General features: G+C 42.5%; 1 protein-coding gene across 1 annotated transcript in view; it reads left to right on the top strand.

Moving 5' to 3' along the window:
* The window catches only part of LOC308150797 (ATPase MORC2-like), a gene marked incomplete at both ends in the record, with an annotated part of 24817 nt that extends 482 nt beyond the window's left edge, over positions 1-24335 (top strand). The window contains 31 exons of the mRNA XM_080523592.1: positions 2149-2202; positions 2376-2410; positions 2555-2623; positions 2830-2920; positions 3029-3137; positions 4090-4213; positions 4280-4424; positions 4636-4761; positions 4862-4941; positions 5043-5125; positions 5270-5355; positions 5717-5857; positions 5978-6132; positions 6259-6387; positions 6465-6570; positions 6839-6971; positions 7165-7251; positions 7343-7612; positions 8591-8842; positions 9488-9652; positions 10990-11066; positions 11159-11259; positions 11394-11505; positions 16588-16688; positions 16823-16893; positions 22751-22808; positions 22963-23101; positions 23189-23356; positions 23449-23542; positions 23965-24153; positions 24258-24335. Coding sequence (XP_080379718.1) covers positions 2149-2202; positions 2376-2410; positions 2555-2623; positions 2830-2920; positions 3029-3137; positions 4090-4213; positions 4280-4424; positions 4636-4761; positions 4862-4941; positions 5043-5125; positions 5270-5355; positions 5717-5857; positions 5978-6132; positions 6259-6387; positions 6465-6570; positions 6839-6971; positions 7165-7251; positions 7343-7612; positions 8591-8842; positions 9488-9652; positions 10990-11066; positions 11159-11259; positions 11394-11505; positions 16588-16688; positions 16823-16893; positions 22751-22808; positions 22963-23101; positions 23189-23356; positions 23449-23542; positions 23965-24153; positions 24258-24335 — 3628 coding nt within the window. The remainder of the gene's footprint in view (positions 1-2148; positions 2203-2375; positions 2411-2554; positions 2624-2829; positions 2921-3028; positions 3138-4089; positions 4214-4279; positions 4425-4635; positions 4762-4861; positions 4942-5042; positions 5126-5269; positions 5356-5716; positions 5858-5977; positions 6133-6258; positions 6388-6464; positions 6571-6838; positions 6972-7164; positions 7252-7342; positions 7613-8590; positions 8843-9487; positions 9653-10989; positions 11067-11158; positions 11260-11393; positions 11506-16587; positions 16689-16822; positions 16894-22750; positions 22809-22962; positions 23102-23188; positions 23357-23448; positions 23543-23964; positions 24154-24257) is intronic.
* Positions 24336-25133: the final 798 nt, after the last annotated feature.

Genomic DNA, 25133 nt, shown 5'->3' with positions numbered 1-25133 from the left:
ATCAGTGTAATCCAGAATCGTAGGGGCTCCAACACAGTTTAAAAGCTAAGTTAGAATAGACACTATGGATGACTATATGAAACCTGCTTTCTGGGCACCACTGACAATGGAAGGATGGGGGGGGGGGTCAGGAGGAATGACGTTGACTGCTACGGAACAATGATTGAGTACATAAAACTGAGCAACACCTGTTTAAAACCCCTGTGAACCGCTGGGATGTTATATAATTTGGTGCTGATGTTCCAAGGTCACTGCTATGTGACAGCCAGACATGAGATTCTCTTTCTATAGCTGCTGTGGCTTACAAAACAAGATTAGGATTCAGATTCACCATAGAGGCCAGGTAGAGCCTGGACATTAACACCATCAAACAATACTGCAAGGATCAACTTTATCTTATGCCACCTGGTGCATGTAAGGCCCCTATTCAATGTGCATCAGCGTACAGTGTACAGAAGCGAGCGTGGCGCAGAGGACCAAACCACAGACCATGTTATCCTGGATTGCCCGGTGTACCACCCACCCAACGGGATGCATGGTCTGTCGGTATTAGATGACGAGACGATGACGTGGCTTCTGGAGGGGTGTCCAGAAATATAGCCCGGGTGAGCCCCTCAACCAGGTCTCGGGGTGGTAAAAGGGTAGCCCCTCGGCCCCGAGCCTGGTGGAGTGGAGAGGAAAACAACTACCCATACGCCGAAGAAGAGGCGTACATCTCTTAATCATTTGGGTTAAGAGTGTAAACATAATGCAAGAGAATTCAAGAACATGGTCTAAGACTGGTATGGACCAAGGCAAATACCAGTGGCAGACCATCCCTCCTCATTGAAGTGTTTTTGTATTTCCTGTATCAAGAATGAGCTGACACTATCCATCCCCTACAATAATCAAAAGGAAAATACTAGAGTATGTTAAATGTAATGGGAGGAAGAGGTCTGACGGGCCAGATGAGACTTTTTGGGGAGGACGGGGGAACCCCGAGGAATGTCAATAAAGCCCCAGTATGCACAGGAGAGGAAACCCCTCGCAAAGTTGAAACAACTCCACGTTCGCAGGAGAGGGAAGCAGTGCTCCTGGGAATCAGTTGAGACTTGCTGCTGATATTGAAGGTGTCAATGCTGAGAGAGACAGCTAAATGTTTGTCTTCAAATCAGTCAGATGTTATGAGAGCATAATTAGAATTAGGAGAATTATAATTATCAAACTGCACAAGAGAAAGTTGTTTTAATCACAAGCAGATGAATTAAACTCTGAGCTTTCTAGATACCTCGATTGAGAGAGCACACAGAGAACCCAAATGCTTCTTAATTGTGCTGGGAATCTCAGCCAGCCGCTGTGTAGCAGACGTGTATCAGCTAGACAGTGTTGGCTTCTCTGGTGCTTTGTCAACCCAAATACGCTCGGCAACAAGTAGGCCTACTACTGCGAGCAGAAGATGGAGGGTCAATACCCACCGGTCTCTGCGGAGGAGGTCAAAGGGTGATGATTGCAGCAGTGTTGGCTTTACTATTGTGCTGGAACGTCACTCCCTGGAGACATGTAAGTCCAAATGAGGATGACTAAGTAGTAAATGAAGGAAGATGCTGTGTGATGACTTTCCACAGTAAATTACAATGTACACTGAAGCCTGTTGATGGATGGATGGCGTGATGTTACTACTTTATGAGGAAGATTTTGGAGTAAGAAAAGGTTGTAGGCTTAGCACATATATACAAATATATTGTCAACTTCTTAAAATAATGGCTTATGTCACTTTTGAGGAGAATTATGTTTTTGTCTAAATATCATATATTCTATATTTGGTTCAGTTTTTCTCAACTTGAAAATATGACGTACGCCATTATTTTAAGAAGGTGATGATATACAGGCTTAAGAAAAAGTGCAGATGTGATTTATCATATGAAGCCATTTTCCGCAACAATTTTTGCAACAGTCATTCAGGAGTGTTGATCTTCATTTTCTTACTACTGGACCCCTGGGTCCTACCCACTGATTTAGAGCCAACCATCACAGTACACAATCAGTCGCCCTCGCTATCCCTTACCACCACCCATAATCATTTCATACTACTTGCCCGCCTCTACCCAGACTTTCTTTGCCACTTAAATAAATGTTCAATTGAATTGACTGGTTGTTGTATGTTTCCAGGACAACCCACGAGTTTCTATTTGGAGCTCTGGCTGAGCTGGTGGACAACTCCAGGTACTAATAATGTCAATTGCTAAGGCCTTGAGTTTAATGACTCATCTATTAACGATACACAACACTGTTCTCACTATGTATATGTGCTGCTAAATCACTTAAAATAAAACTTAGCAGTGTCAGGTTATGTTTACCCTGATCGGTCATACACCTGTCGATCATCTATCCTACAGGGATGCAAATGCAACCCGGATCGACATTTACACAGGTACGCCATGCACACACATATATATACACACACACACACACACACACACACACACACACACACACACACACACACACACTCTCCGACTCCAACACACATCTACCATCATGTTCTAACCTGTATTGCACCTCCCCTGGCTGACAGAGAAGAGACAAGACCTCCGTGGAGGCTACATGCTCAGTTTCCTGGACGATGGGACAGGAATGGATCCCAGTGAGTGCTACACTGATGTCACTCATATACAATGACTTACAATAACAGGGCTCTAACTAACAGAGACTGAGGTCCAAGTTATACTAGCATGTCTCATGGTAGGGTTAGTCTAACAAGTCAGTGCAGCATTGAACCATGCTAATCGCTGGCTCTTTCTCTACATCTCACTCACTCTCTCTCTCTCTCTCTCCATCCTTCACTCTCAGATGAAGCTACTCATGTGATTCAGTTTGGGAAGTCCAGTAAGCGAACTCCAGAGTCCACTCACATCGGCCAGTACGGCAACGGGCTAAAATCGTAAGAGACATGTGGAACTCCCAGATGAAGCTGACGGACAGACCCCACTGAATAGATGTGTTGTGTCTTTGGAGGTTATTGACTTACTGTGGTGTGTCTGTTCTTTAGGGGCTCCATGCGTATTGGGAAGGACTTCATCTTGTTCACTAAGAAGGAGAACACACTCACCTGCCTGTTCCTGTCTAGAACATTCCATGAAGAGGAGGGGCTGGATGAGGTCAGGGGTCAGCTGTAGTGGTTTAATCTGGCAATAAAGTGTAGGATGTCTTTTGTTGAATCCCAAATGGACTCCTAGCATCCAGGCACTTTATGTAGATCTGAAAGGACTGGAGAGGTGTATCCAATAGGGCCATGATTTCACTAGTTTCTGTTGTTTATACCTATTCCATTCAGTGTGTATGGCCTGTACAATAATGCTGGTTATCTTCCCTCACACCGGCAAAGAACCGATGCAAACCAAGTCTGGAACCGGCCGCCGCGTTCAGACCGAAACTGAAAAGTTGGTTCGCAGCGGGAATCTGAAAATAGTGGTTCTCAAGCGGGAACCAAAACGTAGAACAGTCACGTCGTCAGTAGGTGTGTCATATTCTAGGCTGCAAAGACCAGCAAGAAGGAAGGAGACAAAATGGAATCTAATCTAAATCTAATCATTAGTGATCAAAACAATTATCAAAAGTTTCATCATTCTCTCTATCTTCCTCACATGCTCAGCAAACACACACACTCACACAAGCGAACGCAAATTTCGTAAGCCATTTTTATTCCAGTAATGGAGCAGCTGATTAGTAAGAGAACGCGTGTAGAAAGTGTCTTTTGTTTCGTTTCATAGAAAATAGTGTTTATTTCAGATACTGTAGTGGAAGATATTATCCTAATTTCCAGTGAAGTAGCCGCCATCTAGTTGTGACATTTTTGTTTATCCTGCCCCTTCATCACCCATCGTTGATGACGCGGATGGTTCTGGTTACACTGGTATGAACGCGGGCTGGTTCGCCAGACAGCATCAAGGTTCGGAGGTTCCCGAACACGAACGTGAACCGGAACAGTTCTTTGTCGGTGTGAAAGCCCTATGAGTGACTCCTCTGTCAGGCGATGAGGTTAGGACTCAGTAAGATGGAGATTGTCCTTTAAGCATTTGTGTAATATTCAGTTATTCCCTCCCCTGTCAGGTGATTGTGCCTCTCCCCACCTGGGAACTGAAGACCAGGCAGCCAGTCACAGCTGACCCTGAGAAGTATGCCATTGAGACAGAGCTCATTTACAAGTACTCTCCTTTTAAAACGGAACATGTGTGTGTGTGTGTGTGTGTGTGTGTGTGTGTGTGTGTGTTTTGCCGGGAGGGGGGGGGGGGGGGGGCAGCTGTGTGTTTTAACAGCAGTCATTTGTGTGTAGGTACTCTGGTGATCATCTATAATCTGAAGCTGATGGATACTAGAGAACCAGAGTTGGATGTAGAGACAGACTACCAGGATATTCTGATGGCTGGGACTCCAGCAGAGGGAGTGTGAGTATTAGTGTGTGTGTGTGTGTGTGTGTGTGTTTTCATGCGTGCACGATAGCATGAGGGGGGGGGGGGGGGGGGGACATAAACATGAGGGGGGAAAATATATATTTTGGATAAACATTTGTACTGTAAATGTGCATGACTAACCTGTACTTAAGGTAGTGATCAAGACTATGTGTGTGTAGTGATAGCATCACTTCCATCCCCACAGTAAGCCAGAGCGGCGATCATTCCGAGCATACGCAGCTGTTCTGTACATTGACCCACGCATGAGGATCTTCATTCAAGGACACAAAGTCAGGACCAAGAGAATGTCCTGCTGCCTTTATAAACCTAGGTAACACACACACACTTCACAAAGAGGTCTTCGTGCACCTCATAGAAATCCAGGTGCACTCTATACAGTCTATACAACAACTGTGTCTGTGTGTCATCAGGGTGTATAAGTACACGTCAACTCGCTTCAAAACCCGTGCTGAGCAGGAAGTGAAGAAGGCTGACCACCTTGCTAAGATCGGTGAGTCTCCATTCGAAATAACTATTTTAACTCTCAGAACCCTTTTCTACACACTTAAACCACCTGTGCTGTTTGGCTGAATGCGTGTATGTGTCTTTCAGCTGACGAGAAGGCTCGCGAGGCGGAGAGTAAGAGTTTAGCTCTGGAGGCCAAACATGGCGATGACCTGTCCAGAGATGCACGGGTAAGAACACACACACACACACACACACACATACAAAACGAACCATCACATTGTTGCACGGAAGTTATTGTTCTTTTTTAATTCTATAAACATGGCAATATCTTGCAACCCACTTGCAATATCATGCCCGGTCCTCTTCCCCAGGCCATGCTGAGGAAAGCCCAGGAGTTGGCCTTGATGCTTCGTGGAGATGCCGAGATGAAGAGGAAGATCCAGGAGACCAAACAGAAGTCAGTCGAGACGATCATTTACATTTACATTTTTGGCATTTAGCAGACACCTTATTCCAAAGGGACTTATAATCGATACATTTGACTAAGCAAGTGAATCATAAATTCACCTGTCGTAGCAGGAAGAGTAATCTAGCTCAGGCCAGGGGCCATTGGCAGTCGTGAAGACAATAAAAACAATTGTTTAAATGCAAGGGTTTATTTATTTACAGAAGTCAGTCTACCTTATAAATAAACAAATAAAATTAAGCTAGTTACAACTATAAAACGTACACATCCCTACTTCTCTCTCTCTCTCTCTCTTTCTCTCTCTCTCTCTCCACCCCTCTTCCCAACACTTCTTTTTCTCTACCCCCCTCAGAGCATTAAAGGAGCCTAAGGAGCTGAGTTTTATCTTTGGGGTGAACATCGGGCAGAGGGACCTGGATGGGATGTTTGTGTATAACTGCTCTCGCCTCATCAAACTATACGAAAAAACAGGGCCTCAACTGGAGGGAGGAATGTGAGTCACACACACACACACGTACAGTATGTAACTGAAGAGGAAGTATGCTAACTGTGGACTCTTAATGCTTAACTCTACTATCAACTATAAATGCGTATTTCTCTGTATGTATGTCAGGGCGTGTGGAGGTGTGGTGGGGGTTGTGGATGTTCCCTACCTGGTTCTGGAGCCCACTCACAACAAGCAGGACTTTGCAGATGCTAAAGAGTACCGACATCTTCTGAAAGCCATGGGAGAACACTTAGCCCAGTACTGGAAGGATAGCAACATCGGTGAGACTCACGCAACAGCAGAGTTACACTGACACAACCCCTTAACCACTATAGAATGGTTCAAATTGTTTCTGTGTTTTGTTGTGTGTGTGTGTGTGTGTGTGTGTGTGTGTGTGTGTGTTGTAGCTCAGAAGGGCATTGTTACGTTTTGGGATGAGTTTGGGTACCTGTCTGCCAGCTGGTCCTCGACCCCCTCCTCAGAGCAGAGGTACAAGAGACGCCGTGCCATGGAGATACCACTCACTATACAGTGTGGTAAGTTGCACTCACGCACACAGTAACTTTCAGCATATATACAAAGACACTGATCTCCTTCTCTCCATCCCCTACAGATAAGTGTTTAAAGTGGAGGACTCTGCACTTCCAAATGGATGCAGTGGATAAACGATATCCAGACAGCTGGGTGTGTCTGATGAACCCTGACAGCACCCAGGATAGGTACACAGAGAGACACCCACTATTACATAGTCACCTTCTTAAAATAATGGCACTTACATAAAGTCACTTTTGAGGAAAATTATGTTTTTGCCTAAATATCATATATTCTAGATTTGGTTCAGTTTATTCAGACTTTTGCAACACTTTAGAAATATGATGTAAGCCATTATTTTAAGAAGGTGACAATATGTGTATGCGCTACTGATATGATGGAACTATTGGCATCATTGTGTGTGTGTGTGTGTGTGTGTGCGTTCTGGTGTTTTAGGTGTGATGCGGCTGTGCAAAAGCAGAATGTACCGTATGGAGTTCTAAAGAAGGACAAGCAGACAACTGAGGACAAACAAAAAGAGCTCACAGATAAGATCAAACAACAGCAGGAGAAACTACAGGCACTTCAGGTAGACACACAGTTACATAAACATGCACACTCCTTTTTCAGAGGGGAACTTTCTCATGTTTGTTGATTAAATAGACTTGAGCCCAAACTGTTTTTGATGAATGGCGTAAATCTGCACCCCCTAATTGGTGTGTGTGTCTGTGTCTGTGTGTGTCTGTGTGTGTCTGTGTGTCCGTCCGTCCTCGTGTCCTCAGAAAACTAGTACTATCAGGTCTTCAGCAGATGTGCGGAAGTTACCTTTGGATGTCAGCTTGAGACCTAACACAGAGAACTCTTCTCAGGTACCTCACACTGGTACATACTCTCTCTCTTGCTTTCTAAATATAATATAATATATACATATATCAATCTCCTGTTCTCTGGGTCTCCTAGGCAACCAGGTCGTCAGAGCGAGTGACACGCCCCCGCTCTCCCCCCTTACCCGCCGTCCTCAAAAACCCCCCAAACTTCCCTCCATCCTTCAGCCGCAAACCCACTAATGTCCGGACTGCTGCTGCAGCTCCCTCTCCACCCCCTGCTCCCAAAGCTGACCTATCTAAAGCCAGAGCTGCAACAAAGCTCCCACCCCCAGCTGCAAAACCCACCCCCAAAGCACCTGCCAAGACCCCTGCCAAGCCCCCTCCACCCAGCCGCAGCTCACGGGTAAGTGTGTGGTGGAATTCATCAGCTTGCTGGGTCAGGGTTTGTTTTTGTGACTATTTGGTTTATACTTCAACAAAAAGTGTTGGCTAGGTGAACAGTAAGATCCATGAAATTGAAAAACTCACAAAACACATATATATATATATATATATATATATATATATATATATATATATATATATATATATATATGTAGATAGTTAAATGTCCACCCATAGGTTGTGAGAGTGATAGCAGATGCCATGGATAAGTCATGGTCAACTGTAGTTTGTGCTTGTTTATAAAGGGCTGGTATGATTTGCTGGCTGAAATGCGGACGAGCGGGAACTACGTAACAAGACTTGATTTTCACTTTCAACATGTGTTTAAAACCTGTGTTCTGACAACAGAGTATTGTCTGCTGCTATAAAAACACCTATGGCCTTTGTTGTGGCCTGGTCTAAATAGGTAGCGTAAATGCCACAGCTGGTTTCCACTTCACTCAGTTTTTTCTTGTACCTGTGATGTTCACATTCGGGTGATGCCGACTCAAATGAGTGAACAAGTTCGACGTACAGCCAGCTACATACCCGATCACAGTTGAACAATGCCGGCATATAGCTTTGGTCCGATCCACCTGTCTTTGTCCATCGTCATTGTAGGTAACCGAGAAACCGTAGTTTTCCCAAAAAGGAGATTTAAGGGAAGCTAGAGGAACTTCAAGCTCTAGTTTATCTGTGTTCGCCATAACGACTGCTAAATTACTAACGATCTCTCTGTGGCGTGTGTGCACATGCGTACTGGCTGAGATTACTTTTCTGTGCGTGATTAATATATATATTAAAAATAAAATAGTGCTACAGAACCAACATTAGTTCTGTCCGTTTAATTTGCGTTTATTTGGGAAAATGTAAAAAATCGACTGACCATCAGGAACAAATAATCGGTTATTCTGTCCCATCCCCAGAAAGCAGTTATGGTAGTAAGGTCTCTCTGCAGACTCCAGCCAAATCCTCTCCTGCCAAACCAACCACACCTGCTAGCAGCCAACGCAAGAGAGTGATAGAGCAGGAAGAGAGTGAGGAAGAAGAGGAGGAGGAGGAAGAAGAGGAGGAGGAAGAAGAGGAAGAAGAAGAAGATAGTGAGGAAGAGGAACCACAACTCAAGAAATCCAAGATAGCATCGGCAGTTGGGAATCGTGGTAAAGCTGTTGAGAAGGCATCTCCAGCCAAACGGGGCAAGGTGACAGAGGTGTGTATGCACGCACATACATACACACACACTAAACTACTTCTCAGACTTCCAAGTGTGTTGAGAGCATACATCTTTCTCTGTTAAGACCCTGGTCAAGTCAACTGTCCAGCAGTTTTGTGTTGTTTCACAGTGTCAATTCATCACATTTTCAGTTCAGTTATAGTGATGGCAAGAAGAACCTTGCTTAGCACGTATAGACAGACAGATAGATAGACCAAAAGATGGAAAGACCTATCGTTAAGGAGGAAGTAAATGAATGAGGGCACATGAAAAGGAAAAAGGATGGAGTAGTGTTAGAAGAAGAGAGAGAAGAAAAAGAAGGCTGCCTTGGCTGAGAAGAAGTGGAGGTCCTTCAAAGACAACCAAGAAAGGAGATATAAAAGCACGTCAGTCCATGACAAACGTGTCAGAAGTGAGCAGGCCTCTATTAAAGCAGAGTGACTTGGAGGGTAGTCTCTATTATGAATGTGGACTCCACTATGTATGCTAGCTGGTGCTTTCTCAAGTCCCCAAACAGTGATAGCAAATGAAGAGACGGCTAGAGTTCCACAGCTGCCCCATGGTGCAGGTCTTCATGCAACGTTGAAGTGGAACAGCAAGACTGCAGCTGCAATCAGACCCACTCTGCTGTTGACCTTGTAGGTGGTCATGCCCCCTGCCAGCACTAAGTTCCCCCAGCCTGAGAAGAAGAGTGTAACCATGGCAACATCCCGGCCGACCCCTGCGACACCGCCCCTGACTGGCAGAGCATTGCCCTCCTCCACCCCTAAACTCACCCCCACCCCACAGCCTGGGGCTAAAGCCAAGGTACACACACATACACACACACACACACACACACACACACACACACACCTTACAGCCTCCATGACCAAACCCCCCACCCTTCAGCTGAGGACCAAGGTACTCACTACTGTCTGTAACCCTCACCTTCAGCCAAGACCAAGGGCTCTTCTCCTTCTCAACTAACTCAACTACTAAGTAGAATGGGTCCTGTCTTCTACTAACTCTGCTATATATGGAATGGGTTCTCTCCAGCTCTCCTTATTGACTTGAAATGACAAGTCGGTGATGGGTCCTGTCCTTCTCCCCTAACTCTACTCTAAATGGAATGGGTCCTGCCCTACTCCTATCTACTCTTTATCACTGGTGCAAACTTGTCACCTTTAGGTGAAATTCGCCGTTTTTACCTCAAAATAGGTGACCTACGTGAATCGTGCAGATCTGCAAAAAAAATATTTGGGGAGGGGGGGGGGGGGGGGGTCTACATCTCATCTCATCCAAGTCACATGATGCCCAAGCTAACATCTTCCTGTCTGCTAAACTCTGCTGCAGTTGAAATAAAACGTCTTAAAAAGTTCTTAAGATGGAAGTAGAAACATAAGAAGTAATCAAATAAAATAACATAGAAGTTATTTCTATGTTGCGATAACTTCTCAACAGGAATTTACAGGGTTCGTTCAAACTATCGTAATTCTTGAACTATATGTGCAATCGAAAAAAATCCAACAGTTTCTGAAAGCACAGAAGTTGCACTCTCTAGGGTTTAGGGTTATTACGGTAGTTCACCAAAAAAACAAATGCACTGACCTCAAAGTGTCATGGAGTGATTTGAAGAGAAGCAGTATTTTAGCAGTGTTTTATACTTTAGTGAGTTTCTGTACATATATGTTTGTGATTGTGAAATGTCACAAAGACCATCTAGGCTAGGGTAACCAATCCACCTAAAAGTTTCATCGAGGACGACGATGTAAGTGACGAAGGACTGATTTTTTTTTTATGTTACTTCAGCCAAAGGCTATTGGGGCCGTGACTTTTTCCTCAGTAGGAATTGGCAGCTTTGTTCATATGTTGTTAAATAAATGATAACAGTAACAATAAAATTGTCATTGTTCTTGGTTCAATTACATCACCTTTATCTCTAGACGTTGCTTGAAAGAACACCAAATATTGATATGTCCTTATTTCTTTAAAAAATAACTAAATATTTCATGGGATGTCCTACATTTTTTTCGCATGACTGTATATGCTATTTAGTTCACACTTTTATCCAAAGCCACTTACTTTGCAGTGAGTGGATACATCGTTTTCTGATAAAGATTGTATTCTTTTCCTCCTTCCTCATTGTTCATTGTGTCTTTCAGGCCTGGGCTAAAAAACGTTCTAAAAACGCACCATTGTACTGCATTTGCAGAAAACCGGACATCAACTGCTTCATGATGTGAGTTTGCTAGCCAAGTCATAACATGTGATTATCAAACATTGTGATGAAGGTGTCATAAGGCTCACAACATATCTGTTTTTTTTGCTTAGTGCCTGTGACAACTGCGACGAGTGGTTTCATGGTCACTGCATCAATGTCACAAAGAAGATGGCCAAGGCAATCAGGGAGTGGTACTGCATGAAATGCCGAGGTGAGGGTCTAATGGCTTTATTTTCCACCCTAGTTAGAATATGATAGCATCTTTTTGTGAATGCAGTGTGATTTTCCGACTTTCAAGGTGAACACTTGTCACATCCCTGAGACTTTGTTATTGCCGTTGTTTAGACAAGAACTCCTCGTTGGAGATCAAGTACTGTCCAAAGAAGAGCCGTGAGAAGGAAGCTGAGCCTGAGAGAGTAGAGAAACAGTGCAGCACCCCCGATTACAAGACCGAAAGGCGCCGTGGATCTAAGGTTTTTTTTATCATCTTAACATTCTAAAATCTTAACATTCTAAAATCTAAAATCTTGACAGTTATGAGGTCTTGTGTATCTTCTGTGATCTCTCCCTCCAAAATTGTTTCTCTTTTGGACTACAACTGCATTGGCGTTGAGATATCTGTCTGTTTTTTTCCTTTGATTATTTACAATATGTTACAATGTTGCAATTAACCTCGTCGTTTGTGTTCGCACTGCAATCGAGACTGAATCGCTCTCAACAGGCGCGCTTTCAAAACAGTTTTGTGATTGGTCCGAATTTAGCGGGACATTTGGATTTCTCTTTTAGCCCGTCGCCGGTCCCTTTAATCCCATATCCTAATCATTTCTTAATTCGGGTAGCACAAGAAAACATTAAATTAAATATTGAGTGACAATTACTGTAATGAATACAGTATGTAAGTTCATACAAGAACAGAATAACAGTGCGACTGCTACCGTAGTACACAGACTAAGGGCGTCATCAAATATATATATATATATAATTTTATTTTTTTTCGCGCCCCCCCTGCAGTACCCCCCACGCCCCACAGTTTGGGAAACACTGTACTAGCTTATATTAAAGCTGCACTGTTGCGCATTTCATGAGAAGTTGTCAGTCTCGTTTCTTATACAACATATGTGTATGTTTACATGTGAACATGTAAAGATACTTTATTTGCACTTAATTATACGTTCATATTTTCGTAGTTTTTGTACAGAAACAACTCACTAAAATTGACTATTGCATAACTGATTTGGAGGAAAAAAATCCACCTCTACCCCCCCATTCGGTACCATGCCATATTGTGGCTTTTGCTGAAATTACGCCACTGGTCTCGTAGCCTATTGGAGTGTGTGTGTGAGTGAGGGATTCAGATTCAGATTCATTTATTTATTCAAGGGACAGTGCATATTAATAAAACAAAAATAAATTGTAAATACGCCAGAGTTAGCCCGAAAGCTAGTTTTCATCCGCAGTCCCTATGCCATGATGTTGTATACGGCTCCCTGGAGGAAAAAAGTACATTTAAAAGATAAAATATAGGTAGACCTAGGCACAAAAAAGTAGACAGGACAAGCATTTAGCTTAAGGGCATAACATAGGGGGTTAAAAGAGCATACATTAATCATAGGCGGTTAAAAGGAGGGTACATATAAGCAGAGGGTTAAAAGAGCATACATTTATCATAGGCGGTTAAAGGGAGGGTACATATTCGGTAAGCAGACTAAAAGCAAGCAACATATACGCACGGTAAGCAGACTAAAAACAAGCACACAGACTGTACAGGTAAGACATGTTAGGCGGTACACAGACAGGCGGTACACATGACATACAGGTATAGGACAGGACATTTCAATGTTGGCAGGTGTGTGTGTTGATCATCCACTGTTTTAGGTGCTTTCTAAATGATTTAAAGGTGCCTAATTCTTTAAGGTGCCCTGGAATCAGGTTCCATTCACGTGCCCCTCAGACCAGGCATAACTGACCAGGCAGACTGATTAAAGGCACTCCTCCTAAATGGGATGGTGCAGTCCCCTCTGGTGACACCCCTTGTGGTGCGTGCTGTACTTCCTGGTCGTGAGATGAAGGTGTTAATTGGTAGTGGTAGCGTGAGAGGGAGAGCTTTTGTGAGCCCGCATGTATGATGTGTCTCTTTCTGGTACCCCAATAATCTTTTTTGGCTCTCAGTCTCCGACTGCCCTAGCAGGATCCGGGTCTCATATCCTTCTCACCTTTTTCACCCCGACCTGTTTTCATGCCTGCAAATTACTTGGTCCATTTATTGCGCAGAGCGAATTTACGAACGCTGCCCGAGACTGTCTCGCGTCCCCCTTTACCTCGCTTTTACCCTGCTGCTACGCTGCTTCTATAACATCAGGATCAGACACAGGGCGAGACTTTCAAAATAAACCTTTTTAATGGCTTCTGTGTGCTTTAGACTTGCGTAGAATCGATTTTATTTTTATTTAAAAAGTCAGACCGGAAAATGTATTATTGTCGCCAGACCCACTGCGTGGGAATACGACGCATGCGGATGAGAGACAACATATAAAACAAAACTTATCGCACACTTATTGCTCGTGTGACATTGGTTAAGCTGCGCCCAAAACCCCGATATGTTGCCATGTGAAATGATAAGACAAGAGGCCACGATACGATAATCGCCGTAGGAGGCGATTCGACTGTAGGCATGTGAAGTTAGAATTTCTTCAAACTTGCAGTGGTAGCAACGGTGTGTGTGGTTTAGTAAATATAGTGTGTGTGTGTGTGTGTGTGTGTGTGTGTGTGTGTGTGTGTGCCATATCTCAGTATGTAGGCTATGCAGTGTAAGTAAGTGTGTGAGTTTATTCTGTTATTTATGCTATTATATCTAGTAATGTGTTGAGAAGCAATGGAAATGAATCAAGACATTTATAGAGTAGGCTAACTTACATTATCATTGTTCTATATGCAACAGAACAGATCACCCAGCATTGCTAATGAAAAGAATCAACGAATGCGAGTCTAATACCAATACTTGCTCAATAGGTCTTAAAATCTATTAAAAGTGGTCTTATAAAGGTCTTAAATATAACTTGTTGAAACCTGCGGGAACCCGCATAATTATTTTGAGAACAGGTTGCTTACATTAATTATGTGGGTGTTAAGGTCAGGGCCATCGCTACTTACACGCGCATCATTGTTAGACCACTGTTAATGATAGAGCTAACCATCTACGGGCAAAAAAAAAGTGTCACCTTTTTGGACCATTGCCAGTTTGCACCCCTGATCATTTTTGATGCCGCTAATGTGTGTAATGAAAAGTGTGACAATGTTGAAAGACATGATGTCATAATCAAAATATAAAACCTGGTTGGATAAAATAAGATTCTGTTGTGATTGTGTTGACATTGTTGTGATGTCAAAAGAAATCTTGGTTATGTAATGTGTAAAGTGGAGAGTAGATTGATCGGGACTGCGGGAGTTTTCATTACTAACGAATGATGGTTGATTATTATTATACAAAAATAATAGTAATAAATATTGCAATATTGTGTTATCATAATTATGAGCTTCACAGAGATGCACAAGCCTGTCGTGTTTATTTGTCGTGAACTTCACGCCGGCCGTAACATCAGCCCGGCGACTGCTGTAAGCTTGTAAGCATTGTAAGCGTGTAATACACGCTCTTGCGTGTTTCCATTCATGATGATGTGTTTCTGTAAATTCATATATACTATATCCTATTGCATTATTTGAAAATTGACAGCGCTGTAGGCTAAATAGTGTCATTCAATGCACAACACACGTCGTTTCACACGATTTTGATTGACTTTCTGCGGCAGCGAAATACATGATCAATATCTTATTATCAATTATCAATATACTGGTGGCCTAACATGGTCCAGTGGTCTAGCACCGTGGTCGTGCACACATATGTCGGCCCTTCTTCTCCTTACTTTCCTGTCTGTCTTCACTATATCAGTCCAATAACATGAAAACTATGAGTGGGACTGCCCCACTCAGAAAAAAACATTATACAATAACATTATATACAAAAAAAACATTATATACAATATTATAAATATCCGTTCGTTATATAATATTCGTTGATGAGTACAGGCATAATCAAACGTAGGTTACTGCAATTACTTTGCTGCAGTAGCTATGCATGCACCACACAACTTGATAGGTACATACTGTGCAGTGTATCATTCATAACTGTACATAGGCAACACATATCATAATATCTTATCACTATTGCATGGAACTTGGGTAAACCCGCTGTGAAAAAAAAACCTCAGCTCCAACAAATCTGAAGGGATTGGGAGACATACTGTACAGTTTATCATTTTCATAACTGTCTGTACATATACATATCGTATGTATCACTATTGCTATATATAGCCTATATACACTGGTGCAAACTTGTCACCTTTAGGTGAAATTCGGCGTTTTTACCTCAAAATAGGCGACCTACGTGAATCATGCAGATCTGCAAAAACAATATTTGGGGAGGGGGGGGGGGTCTACATCTCATCTCATCCAAGTCACATGATGCCCAAGCTAACATCTTCCTGTCTGCTAAACTCTGCTGCAGTTGAAATAAAACGTCTTAAAAAGTTCTTAAGATGGAAGTAGAAACATAAGAAGTAATCAAATAAAATAACATAGAAGTTATTTCTATGTTGCGATAACTTCTCAACAGGAATTTACAGGGTTCGTTCAAACTATCGTAATTCTTGAACTATATGTGCAATCGAAAAAAATCCAACAGTTTCTGAAAGCACAGAAGTTGCACTCTCTAGGGTTTAGGGTTATTACGGTAGTTTACCAAAAAAACTAATGCACTGACCTCAAAGTGTCATGGAGTGATTTGAAGAGAAGCAGTATTTTAGCAGTGTTTTATACTTTAGTGAGTTTCTGTACATATATGTTTGTGATTGTGAAATGTCACAAAGACCATCTAGGCTAGGGTAACCAATCCACCTAAAAGTTTCATCGAGGACGACGATGTAAGTGACGAAGGACTGATTTTTTTTTTATGTTACTTCAGCCAAAGGCTATTGGGGCCGTGACTTTTTCCTCAGTAGGAATTGGCAGCTTTGTTCATATGTTGTTAAATAAATGATAACAGTAACAATAAAATTGTCATTGTTCTTGGTTCAATTACATCACCTTTATCTCTAGACGTTGCTTGAAAGAACACCAAATATTGATATGTCCTTATTTCTTTAAAAAATAACTAAATATTTCATGGGATGTCCTAATTTTTTTCCGCATGACTGTATATACCATTTAGTTCACACTTTTATCCAAAGCCACTTACTTTGCAGTGAGTGGATACATCGTTTTCTGATAAAGATTGTATTCTTTTCCTCCTTCCTCATTGTTCATTGTGTCTTTCAGGCCTGGGCTAAAAAACGTTCTAAAAACGCACCATTGTACTGCATTTGCAGAAAACCGGACATCAACTGCTTCATGATGTGAGTTTGCTAGCCAAGTCATAACATGTGATTATCAAACATTGTGATGAAGGTGTCATAAGGCTCACAACATATCTGTTTTTTTTGCTTAGTGCCTGTGACAACTGCGACGAGTGGTTTCATGGTCACTGCATCAATGTCACAAAGAAGATGGCCAAGGCAATCAGGGAGTGGTACTGCATGAAATGCCGAGGTGAGGGTCTAATGGCTTTATTTTCCACCCTAGTTAGAATATGATAGCATCTTTTTGTGAATGCAGTGTGATTTTCCGACTTTCAAGGTGAACACTTGTCACATCCCTGAGACTTTGTTATTGCCGTTGTTTAGACAAGAACTCCTCGTTGGAGATCAAGTACCGTCCAAAGAAGAGCCGTGAGAAGGAAGCTGAGCCTGAGAGAGTAGAGAAACAGTGCAGCACCCCCGATTACAAGACCGAAAGGCGCCGTGGATCTAAGGTTTTTTTAATCATCTTAACATTCTAAAATCTTAACATTCTAAAATCTAAAATCTTGACAGTTATGAGGTCTTGTGTATCTTCTGTGATCTCTCCCTCCAAAATTGTTTCTCTTTTGGACTACAACTGCATTGGCGTTGAGATATCTGTCTGTTTTTTTCCTTTGATTATTTACAATATGTTACAATGTTGCAATTAACCTCGTCGTTTGTGTTCGCACTGCAATCGAGACTGAATCGCTCTCAACAGGCGCGCTTTCAAAACAGTTTTGTGATTGGTCCGAATTTAGCGGGACATTTGGATTTCTCTTTTAGCCCGTCGCCGGTCCCTTTAATCCAGGGGTCCCCAAACTTTTTTCTGTGAGGGCCACATCATTTTTCCTTTCTGTGATGGGGGGCCTGGGTCGGTCTCTAACATAAAATAATATGGAACGGAGTGAAATGGAGGCGGTTGCGCAAAGCAATTGCGCGCAGGAGAGCACTGGTGGATGCAAACAAAGTCTAAACAGTTGAATTTGGATGGAATTTATACCTATAGTCAGGGTTCGAGTTATAAGCTGAACTCTGTGGGGGTCTCCAAAATAACAGTGCGAAATGTTCTCATGCACGCGCGAATCATGCCCACACAGCGATGGGACTTACAAGTTTTAATTAGCTATAGGCAGTAGCGGATTAAGGTGGTCAGTGGCCCTAGGCTACTCCTTTGTGTGAGGACCCCCCGCCCCCATACACAAGCCTCCCCCCTCCCCAAAATATACAACTCACGAGCACCCTGCACACACACACCACTCATAATGCTTTACCATAAAACACTTAAACACTTTAATAACACAATAACACAACAGTGTTAATAATGCAAAGAATAAAAAAAAGGTTCAGTGCATTCAGTTCTGTCTCTATTGCTCTCCTCTCCCGTTGTCTCTCTGTTACTGTCCTGTTGTCTGTCTCTCTGTTGCTGTCCTGTTGTCTGTCTCTCTGTTGCTCCCCTCAGCTCTAAATGAAAGAAATTAATTAGCTAATTAGTTGGCATGTAAACATATAGTTAGGGTTGGGTACAGTTTGGGTTTTATTCGATACCGGTGACAAATCGATACTTTAAAAACGGTACCGGTACCGAAACATCATCCTCATCCTCAAATCCCAACATATCCTGACGCTACAGCTGCAGGCTACTCATTTCACCACATCAACAGCCCCACATGAAACAACAGCTATAAAAGCGATAGTCACACATGTATCTCGGCCAATAATTGTGTTATTTTTGCTATACAGAAGAGCGAAAAATACATTAGGTTAGTAAAAAGTAAAAGCCACCTTACCTTTACGGAGACAAGAAAGACCAAAGTGGTCTGTTTTCAGTAGGTAGCAGAGTCCTCAGTAGTAGCAGCAGTAGTAGCAGTAACAGTAGTAGCAGCAGGGCTAACGTTAGGTGTCATAGCAGGTTTCTTTGATAAAAAGCCGAAATTTTCTAGGCTTGATGACCCGGTCGGCAGCAGTGGCCTTTTTTTGGGCGGCATGGTAGCTACTGTATGTATATACTCCTGTATAGCTAATGAATTAATGTTTGCTTCTCAATAATAGGCTAGGTGCACGATCTCACTACTTCCTGAAAGGCAACTGGTGTCTCACTCTATTGGTTTAATTGATTAATCAGCTGTGCACTGTGTGTTCCAACGGTTTACCGCACAGCTGATTAATCAACCTTTTGCTGTTGCACAATATTCTACTGCGCCCCATGGTGTCTTGGTGGTGAAGTGCAGGCAGTCAAAGGCATACTGTCATTCACAGGAGATTAATGGTGCGCGTAGTTCTTTTGGAAAACGTGTTTATTTTACAATATTTATAATATAAATTAAATAATATTCATTACATTGACATTTTGATCAAATAATAGTTGTGGTAATGTATTATTAGCGACCCCCACAGATTTGTGATTTTACTGCCTTCATGGGAGCTCAGAGAGCCTCAGACCATCTCTATGGGAGCTCAGCTTCCATTGGCTCCCACATAACTCGAACCCTGCCTATAGTGATATGTCAATGAAATATAATCAGTTTTACAGTCTGATACTTGAGGGAGGACCATCATCATACACGGGGGGACCCATGAAGCAGGGCTGTCTGGGCGTCCTTAAACGAGCATCAAACACTTAATTTCTTGCATTCTGGTGAATTTAGATGCAATTTGTGCCCTTTCTGCATCAATTTATGGTGGAAATGTCATTATTTCTGTAAAGGAAAACACAATATTCAGGCACCAGATGATCAAAATATAATGTAATATAATGCAATATAAGGCTCTCAGGCATTCTGTACTTTCAAATATGTATTCTCCTTGAGCAGTCAACATCAACTATCAGCTATTTCGCTAGCAAAAACGAAAGCTAACTTATTTGTGAAACAGCGCCCCCGCCACCACGTCGGCGCAGTGCCGCTATTGCAGTTAGAAATGACAGAAACGCTTGTAGAAAATACGACCATCAGAGTTTTGTTGAGAGCTGAAGGCGGCTAAAATATGACGGAGGCAGCCGCCTCATAATTCTCTATGCAGGAAAAACCCTGCTTGACACAGATCATGAACAAATTATTTTGTTTTCTCCTGCAGCTGGGCATCTACATTATCTATCCCCCATTGTTTCAATTCATCTGGTGCCGCGGGACACACCTCCTCCGCGATCACATTCATACATTTATTGACAAACTTCTTTGCATTTAACAATAATAATCACTTGTGCACTGTTGGTTAAAAACCCTGCATTCTGAATCAACTTTTCTCTTTACCAACCGTTTGGCCATTTTTCATCTCTCTGAATTTTCGTTCTAGCTCGCGTGCACCTGCTATAGATCCGCATTCTGTGGGCGGTGAAACTAACTAATAATGTTATTAATGAAAATAGTTTATAACTAAGGGAAATTTTAATTTGAAAGCCAACCTTTAATATCAAATACAGATATGATATGATTAAAACATATATTTAAAGTTTAATTTTCAAAATATGTTTCTGGCATTGTTGAGAGTGTGTGGGGGCGACGTTGTTCAAAGGGCCGGTCCAAGTGTGGGGGTGGGCCGTGTTCGGCCCGCGGGCCGTAGTTTGGGGACCCCTGCTTTAATCCCATATCCTAATCATTTCTTAATTCGGGTAGCACAAGAAAACATTAAATTAAATATTGAGTGACAATTACTGTAATGAATACAGTATTCATACAAGAACAGAATAACAGTGCGACTGCTACCGTAGTACACAGACTAAGGGCGTCATCAAATATATATATATATATATATATATATATATATATATATATAATTCTATTTTTTTCCGCGCCCCCCCTGCAGTACCCCCCACGCCCCACAGTTTGGGAAACACTGTACTAGCTTATATTAAAGCTGCACTGTTGCGCATTTCATGAGAAGTTGTCAGTCTAGTTTCTTATACAACATATGTGTATGTTTACATGTGAACATGTAAAGATACTTTATTTGCACTTAATTATTCATTCATATTTTCGTAGTTTTTGTACAGAAACAACTCACTAAAATTGACTATTGCATAACTGATTTGGAGGAAAAAAATCCACCTCTACCCCCCCATTCGGTACCATGCCATATCGTGGCTTTTGCTGAAATTACGCCACTGGTCTCGTAGCCTATTGGAGTGTGTGTGTGAGTGAGGGATTCAGATTCAGATTCATTTATTTATTCAAGGGACAGTGCATATTAATAAAACAAAAATAAATTGTAAATACGCCAGAGTTAGCCCGAAAGCTAGTTTTCATCCGCAGTCCCTATGCCATGATGTTGTATACGGCTCCCTGGAGGAAAAAAGTACATTTAAAAGATAAAATATAGGTAGACCTAGGCACAAAAAAGTAGACAGGACAAGCATTTAGCTTAAGGGCATAACATAGGGGGTTAAAAGAGCATACATTAATCATAGGCGGTTAAAAGGAGGGTACATATAAGCAGAGGGTTAAAAGAGCATACATTAATCCTAGGCGGTTAAAGGGAGGGTACATATTCGGTAAGCAGACTAAAAGCAAGCAACATATACGCACGGTAAGCAGACTAAAAACAAGCACACAGACTGTACAGGTAAGACATGTTAGGCGGTACACAGACAGGCGGTACACATGACATACAGGTATAGGACAGGACATTTCAATGTTGGCAGGTGTGTGTGTGTTGATCATCCACTGTTTTAGGTGCTTTCTAAATGATTTAAAGGTGCCTAATTCTTTAAGGTGCCCTGGAATCAGGTTCCATTCACGTGCCCCTCAGACCAGGCATAACTGACCAGGCAGACTGATTAAAGGCACTCCTCCTAAATGGGATGGTGCAGTCCCCTCTGGTGACACCCCTTGTGGTGCGTGCTGTACTTCCTGGTCGTGAGATGAAGGTGTTAAGTGGTAGTGGTAGCGTGAGAGGGAGAGCTTTTGTGAGCCCGCATGTATGATGTGTCTCTTTCTGGTACCCCAATAATCTTTTTTGGCTCTCAGTCTCCGACTGCCCTAGCAGGATCCGGGTCTCATATCCTTCTCACCTTTTTCACCCCGACCTGTTTTCATGCCTGCAAATTACTTGGTCCATTTATTGCGCAGAGCGAATTTACGAACGCTGCCCGAGACTGTCTCGCGTCCCCCTTTACCTCGCTTTTACCCTGCTGCTACGCTGCTTCTATAACATCAGGATCAGACACAGGGCGAGACTTTCAAAATAAACCTTTTTAATGGCTTCTGTGTGCTTTAGACTTGCGTAGAATCGATTTTATTTTTATTTAAAAAGTCAGACCGGAAAATGTATTATTGTCGCCAGACCCACTGCGTGGGAATACGACGCATGCGGATGAGAGACAACATATAAAACAAAACTTATCGCACACTTATTGCTCGTGTGACATTGGTTAAGCTGCGCCCAAAACCCCGATATTTTGCCATGTGAAATGATAAGACAAGAGGCCACGATACGATAATCGCCGTAGGAGGCGATTCGACTGTAGGCATGTGAAGTTAGAATTTCTTCAAACTTGCAGTGGTAGCAACGGTGTGTGTGGTTTAGTAAATATAGTGTGTGTGTGTGTGTGTGTGTGTGTGTATGTGTGTGTGTGCCATATCTCAGTATGTAGGCTATGCAGTGTAAGTAAGTGTGTGAGTTTATTCTGTTATTTATGCTATTATATCTAGTAATGTGTTGAGAAGCAATGGAAATGAATCAAGACATTTATAGAGTAGGCTAACTTACATTATCATTGTTCTATATGCAACAGAACAGATCACCCAGCATTGCTAATGAAAAGAATCAACGAATGCGAGTCTAATACCAATACTTGCTCAATAGGTCTTAAAATCTATTAAAAGTGGTCTTATAAAGGTCTTAAATATAACTTGTTGAAACCTGCGGGAACCCGCATAATTATTTTGAGAACAGGTTGCTTACATTAATTATGCGGGTGTTAAGGTCAGGGCTATCGCTACTTACACGCGCATCATTGTTAGACCACTGTAAATGATAGAGCTAACCATCTACGGGCAAAATAAAAGTGTCACCTTTTTGGACCATTGCCAGTTTGCACCCCTGCTTTATGGAATTGTCTCAACTCTAAATGGAATGGGTCCTCTCCTTCTCACTTTGGATTTTGGTGTCTCTTTTCTATTTCCATCCCTGTGTTTTCTACACAGACATGGTCAGGACCAGCTCCTGACAAGACACGCTGAGTGACTGTCCAGTGGATAGGTTCTGGTATAATTCTGGGTTGTGAGCGTTTTTAAATGTACTGTGTTTTCATGTATTGTGTTGTGCATCTTTCAGGTGTCTGATAGTGATGAGGGGGAGGACCCAGCAAAGGATCTGAAGAATGCTCAGAAAGGTGAGAGATGCCAGGTGGTCTACAGAGTTCCACAGCTGAACACACAGTGGGACAACAGGACTTGGGATGTACACAAATGCTTATGCTCTGAAATGCATCCATAGTCCCTGTAATGAAATTGTGTATGTGTGTACATGTGTATTATCTCCTGTAGATAAGGGTTTGCTGGTGGAGGTGCGTGTGAGTAAGGAGTGGTGCACCGGCAGAGTGGTTGCCATAGAGACCAGTAAGCAGAGTGTTCGTTGGAAGGTGAAGTTTGACTACGTGCCCAGATCCACCCCCAAGGATCGCTGGTACGGTCACTCTTAGAGAGAGAGGCATAAAGACATAAATATGTATGCATTCTCTCTGTTCTCTTACACATCTGTGTGTGTCTGTAGGGTGTTCAAGGGCAGTGAGGAGGTGAGGTTGATGCGCCCAACCTCCCCCATCACTCAGACCCCTGACACACAGCAGGAGACAGAAAAAGGAACCGCCCCCATGGAACCTGACACCACCCAACCAGGAACCAGTCGAGAGGTGACCGACAGCCTGGTCACCATGATGAGGTAAGCTAACAATGTCATCACTGGTATTGCTGTATTGTTTGGATAGGATGTAACTGCTGCTGTATGATGGTGTGTGCGTGGTGTGTCTCCAGGACACTGCTTCGTTATTTCTTTCCCCCTGATTTCCGGATCCCAAAAGATGACGTCAACAGTATGACAGCAGAGGAGCTGGTGGCCTTCCCCATGGTAAGACTGACCGCTGATTTGTACACACAACCCTTACCGTGATCCTCAGTTATAGAGATCTAATCTGGTCTCTCCGGGCTTTGATCTGCAAGGTTCTTAAAGCAGACAAAATCTGACAAATCATGGTGTCATGGAGGTGAGGTTCCAAATGGAAAAAGGGTTGAAAAAAATTCGACTAGGTCAGTTTTAAGTTTCATTTGGTTTCTTCAAATTTCTTCACACAATCATTGCCCATCGCTCGCGAGGTAGATGACAGCAAGCATACGGAAGAAGTGGAAGTTAGAGGGAACGCATGTGGAGAAGCTAAACAAAGCTGATTTGGCAAAGTGAATGCAAACAGAAGAGATGGATTATCACGAATGGAAGAGATGCATGCGTGCAATAATGTATCTGTATCTAATCCTGTCTGTGTGTCCCTGTAGAAGGAGTATTTTCAACAGTACGAGTTGGGTCTTCAGTCATTGTGTAACTCGTACCAGAGCAGAGCTGATGCCAGGGCCAAAGCTGTGGAGGAGAAGAGCAGCAGTGCTGAGACTAAGTTGAGGGAGGCCGATGAGAAACTACAGAAACTACGAACCAACATTGTAGCTCTGCTACAGAAAGTACAGGAGGTAGTTATACACACACTGTCTCTCAGACTTACACACACACACACACACACACACACATATACAGTCATACGCTGAACACTAATGTCTCTCCTTCCCTCCTGTAGGACATTGACATAAACACAGATGATGAACTGGACGCTTACATAGAAGACTCACTCACCTCGCTCACCAAGGGAGATTAGAAAAGAGAAGAGGAGAGAAGAATGAACAGAGACAAACACAGACAAAGAGTCTCCACTCAGTTCCTTACTCGCAAGACAGCTCTCCACTCTATGTTATTCTAGACTCTGGTTGGTCTGTGCTTCCGTTCATATAGGGTGAGGGTGTCCATGTTTGTGGGGCAAAAGGTGTGGCCGACACATGCACAGTTCCCTGAGCATCTGAGGATGACCTCTGTTTGGTTTGTTTTTATAAAACTGCAGTATCTTTATCTTTCTGTTTCTGTTAAGTTAGCATCTCCATCCTCTCTGGGTTTGTACAGGTTTTATGGTGGTCCGACTGAGACTAGCCCATTAGCGTGTAGCGCATGTCTCATTTTAGTCCTTTTATATAGCCGTTATGTATGCTAATCTGTATTAAACCAAGAAGTCTTGATTGACTGTAGAACAAAACAGTCTTGAATAGGTTATCCCAGTATTCCCAGCCCAGACCAGTTCTAAAGCTTATCAGGTTTACAAACCGAACTTACTGCGTTTTATCAGTATCATTATTCCCCCAATATTTCATCTTGTCATCTTGATGTGACTGTTCACTGTGTTCATTTTGGTCTGAAAGTTATTGTCTGGATTTCAACTAACTGGCTTTTCTGTTTTGAGTTATTTAAAATGATTTGTTCATAGTATCAAAGAGGATGCGTCAGTGGCCAAGTTTCTTCTAACGGACATTTTTAACATGTCATGGAAAGTTTTATTAAAAGATGGACATGTTGGCTGAACAAAAGATGCTGTATTTTTGACTAATCTCTATATGAAGCAACAATA

This window comes from Nansenia antarctica (genome assembly GCF_963989245.1).
Source record: "Nansenia antarctica genome assembly, chromosome: 2".
Lineage (NCBI taxonomy): Eukaryota > Metazoa > Chordata > Actinopteri > Argentiniformes > Microstomatidae > Nansenia > Nansenia antarctica.
The sequence above is the reverse complement of the archived record's forward strand: the minus strand, read 5'-3'. Positions and strand labels throughout refer to the sequence as shown.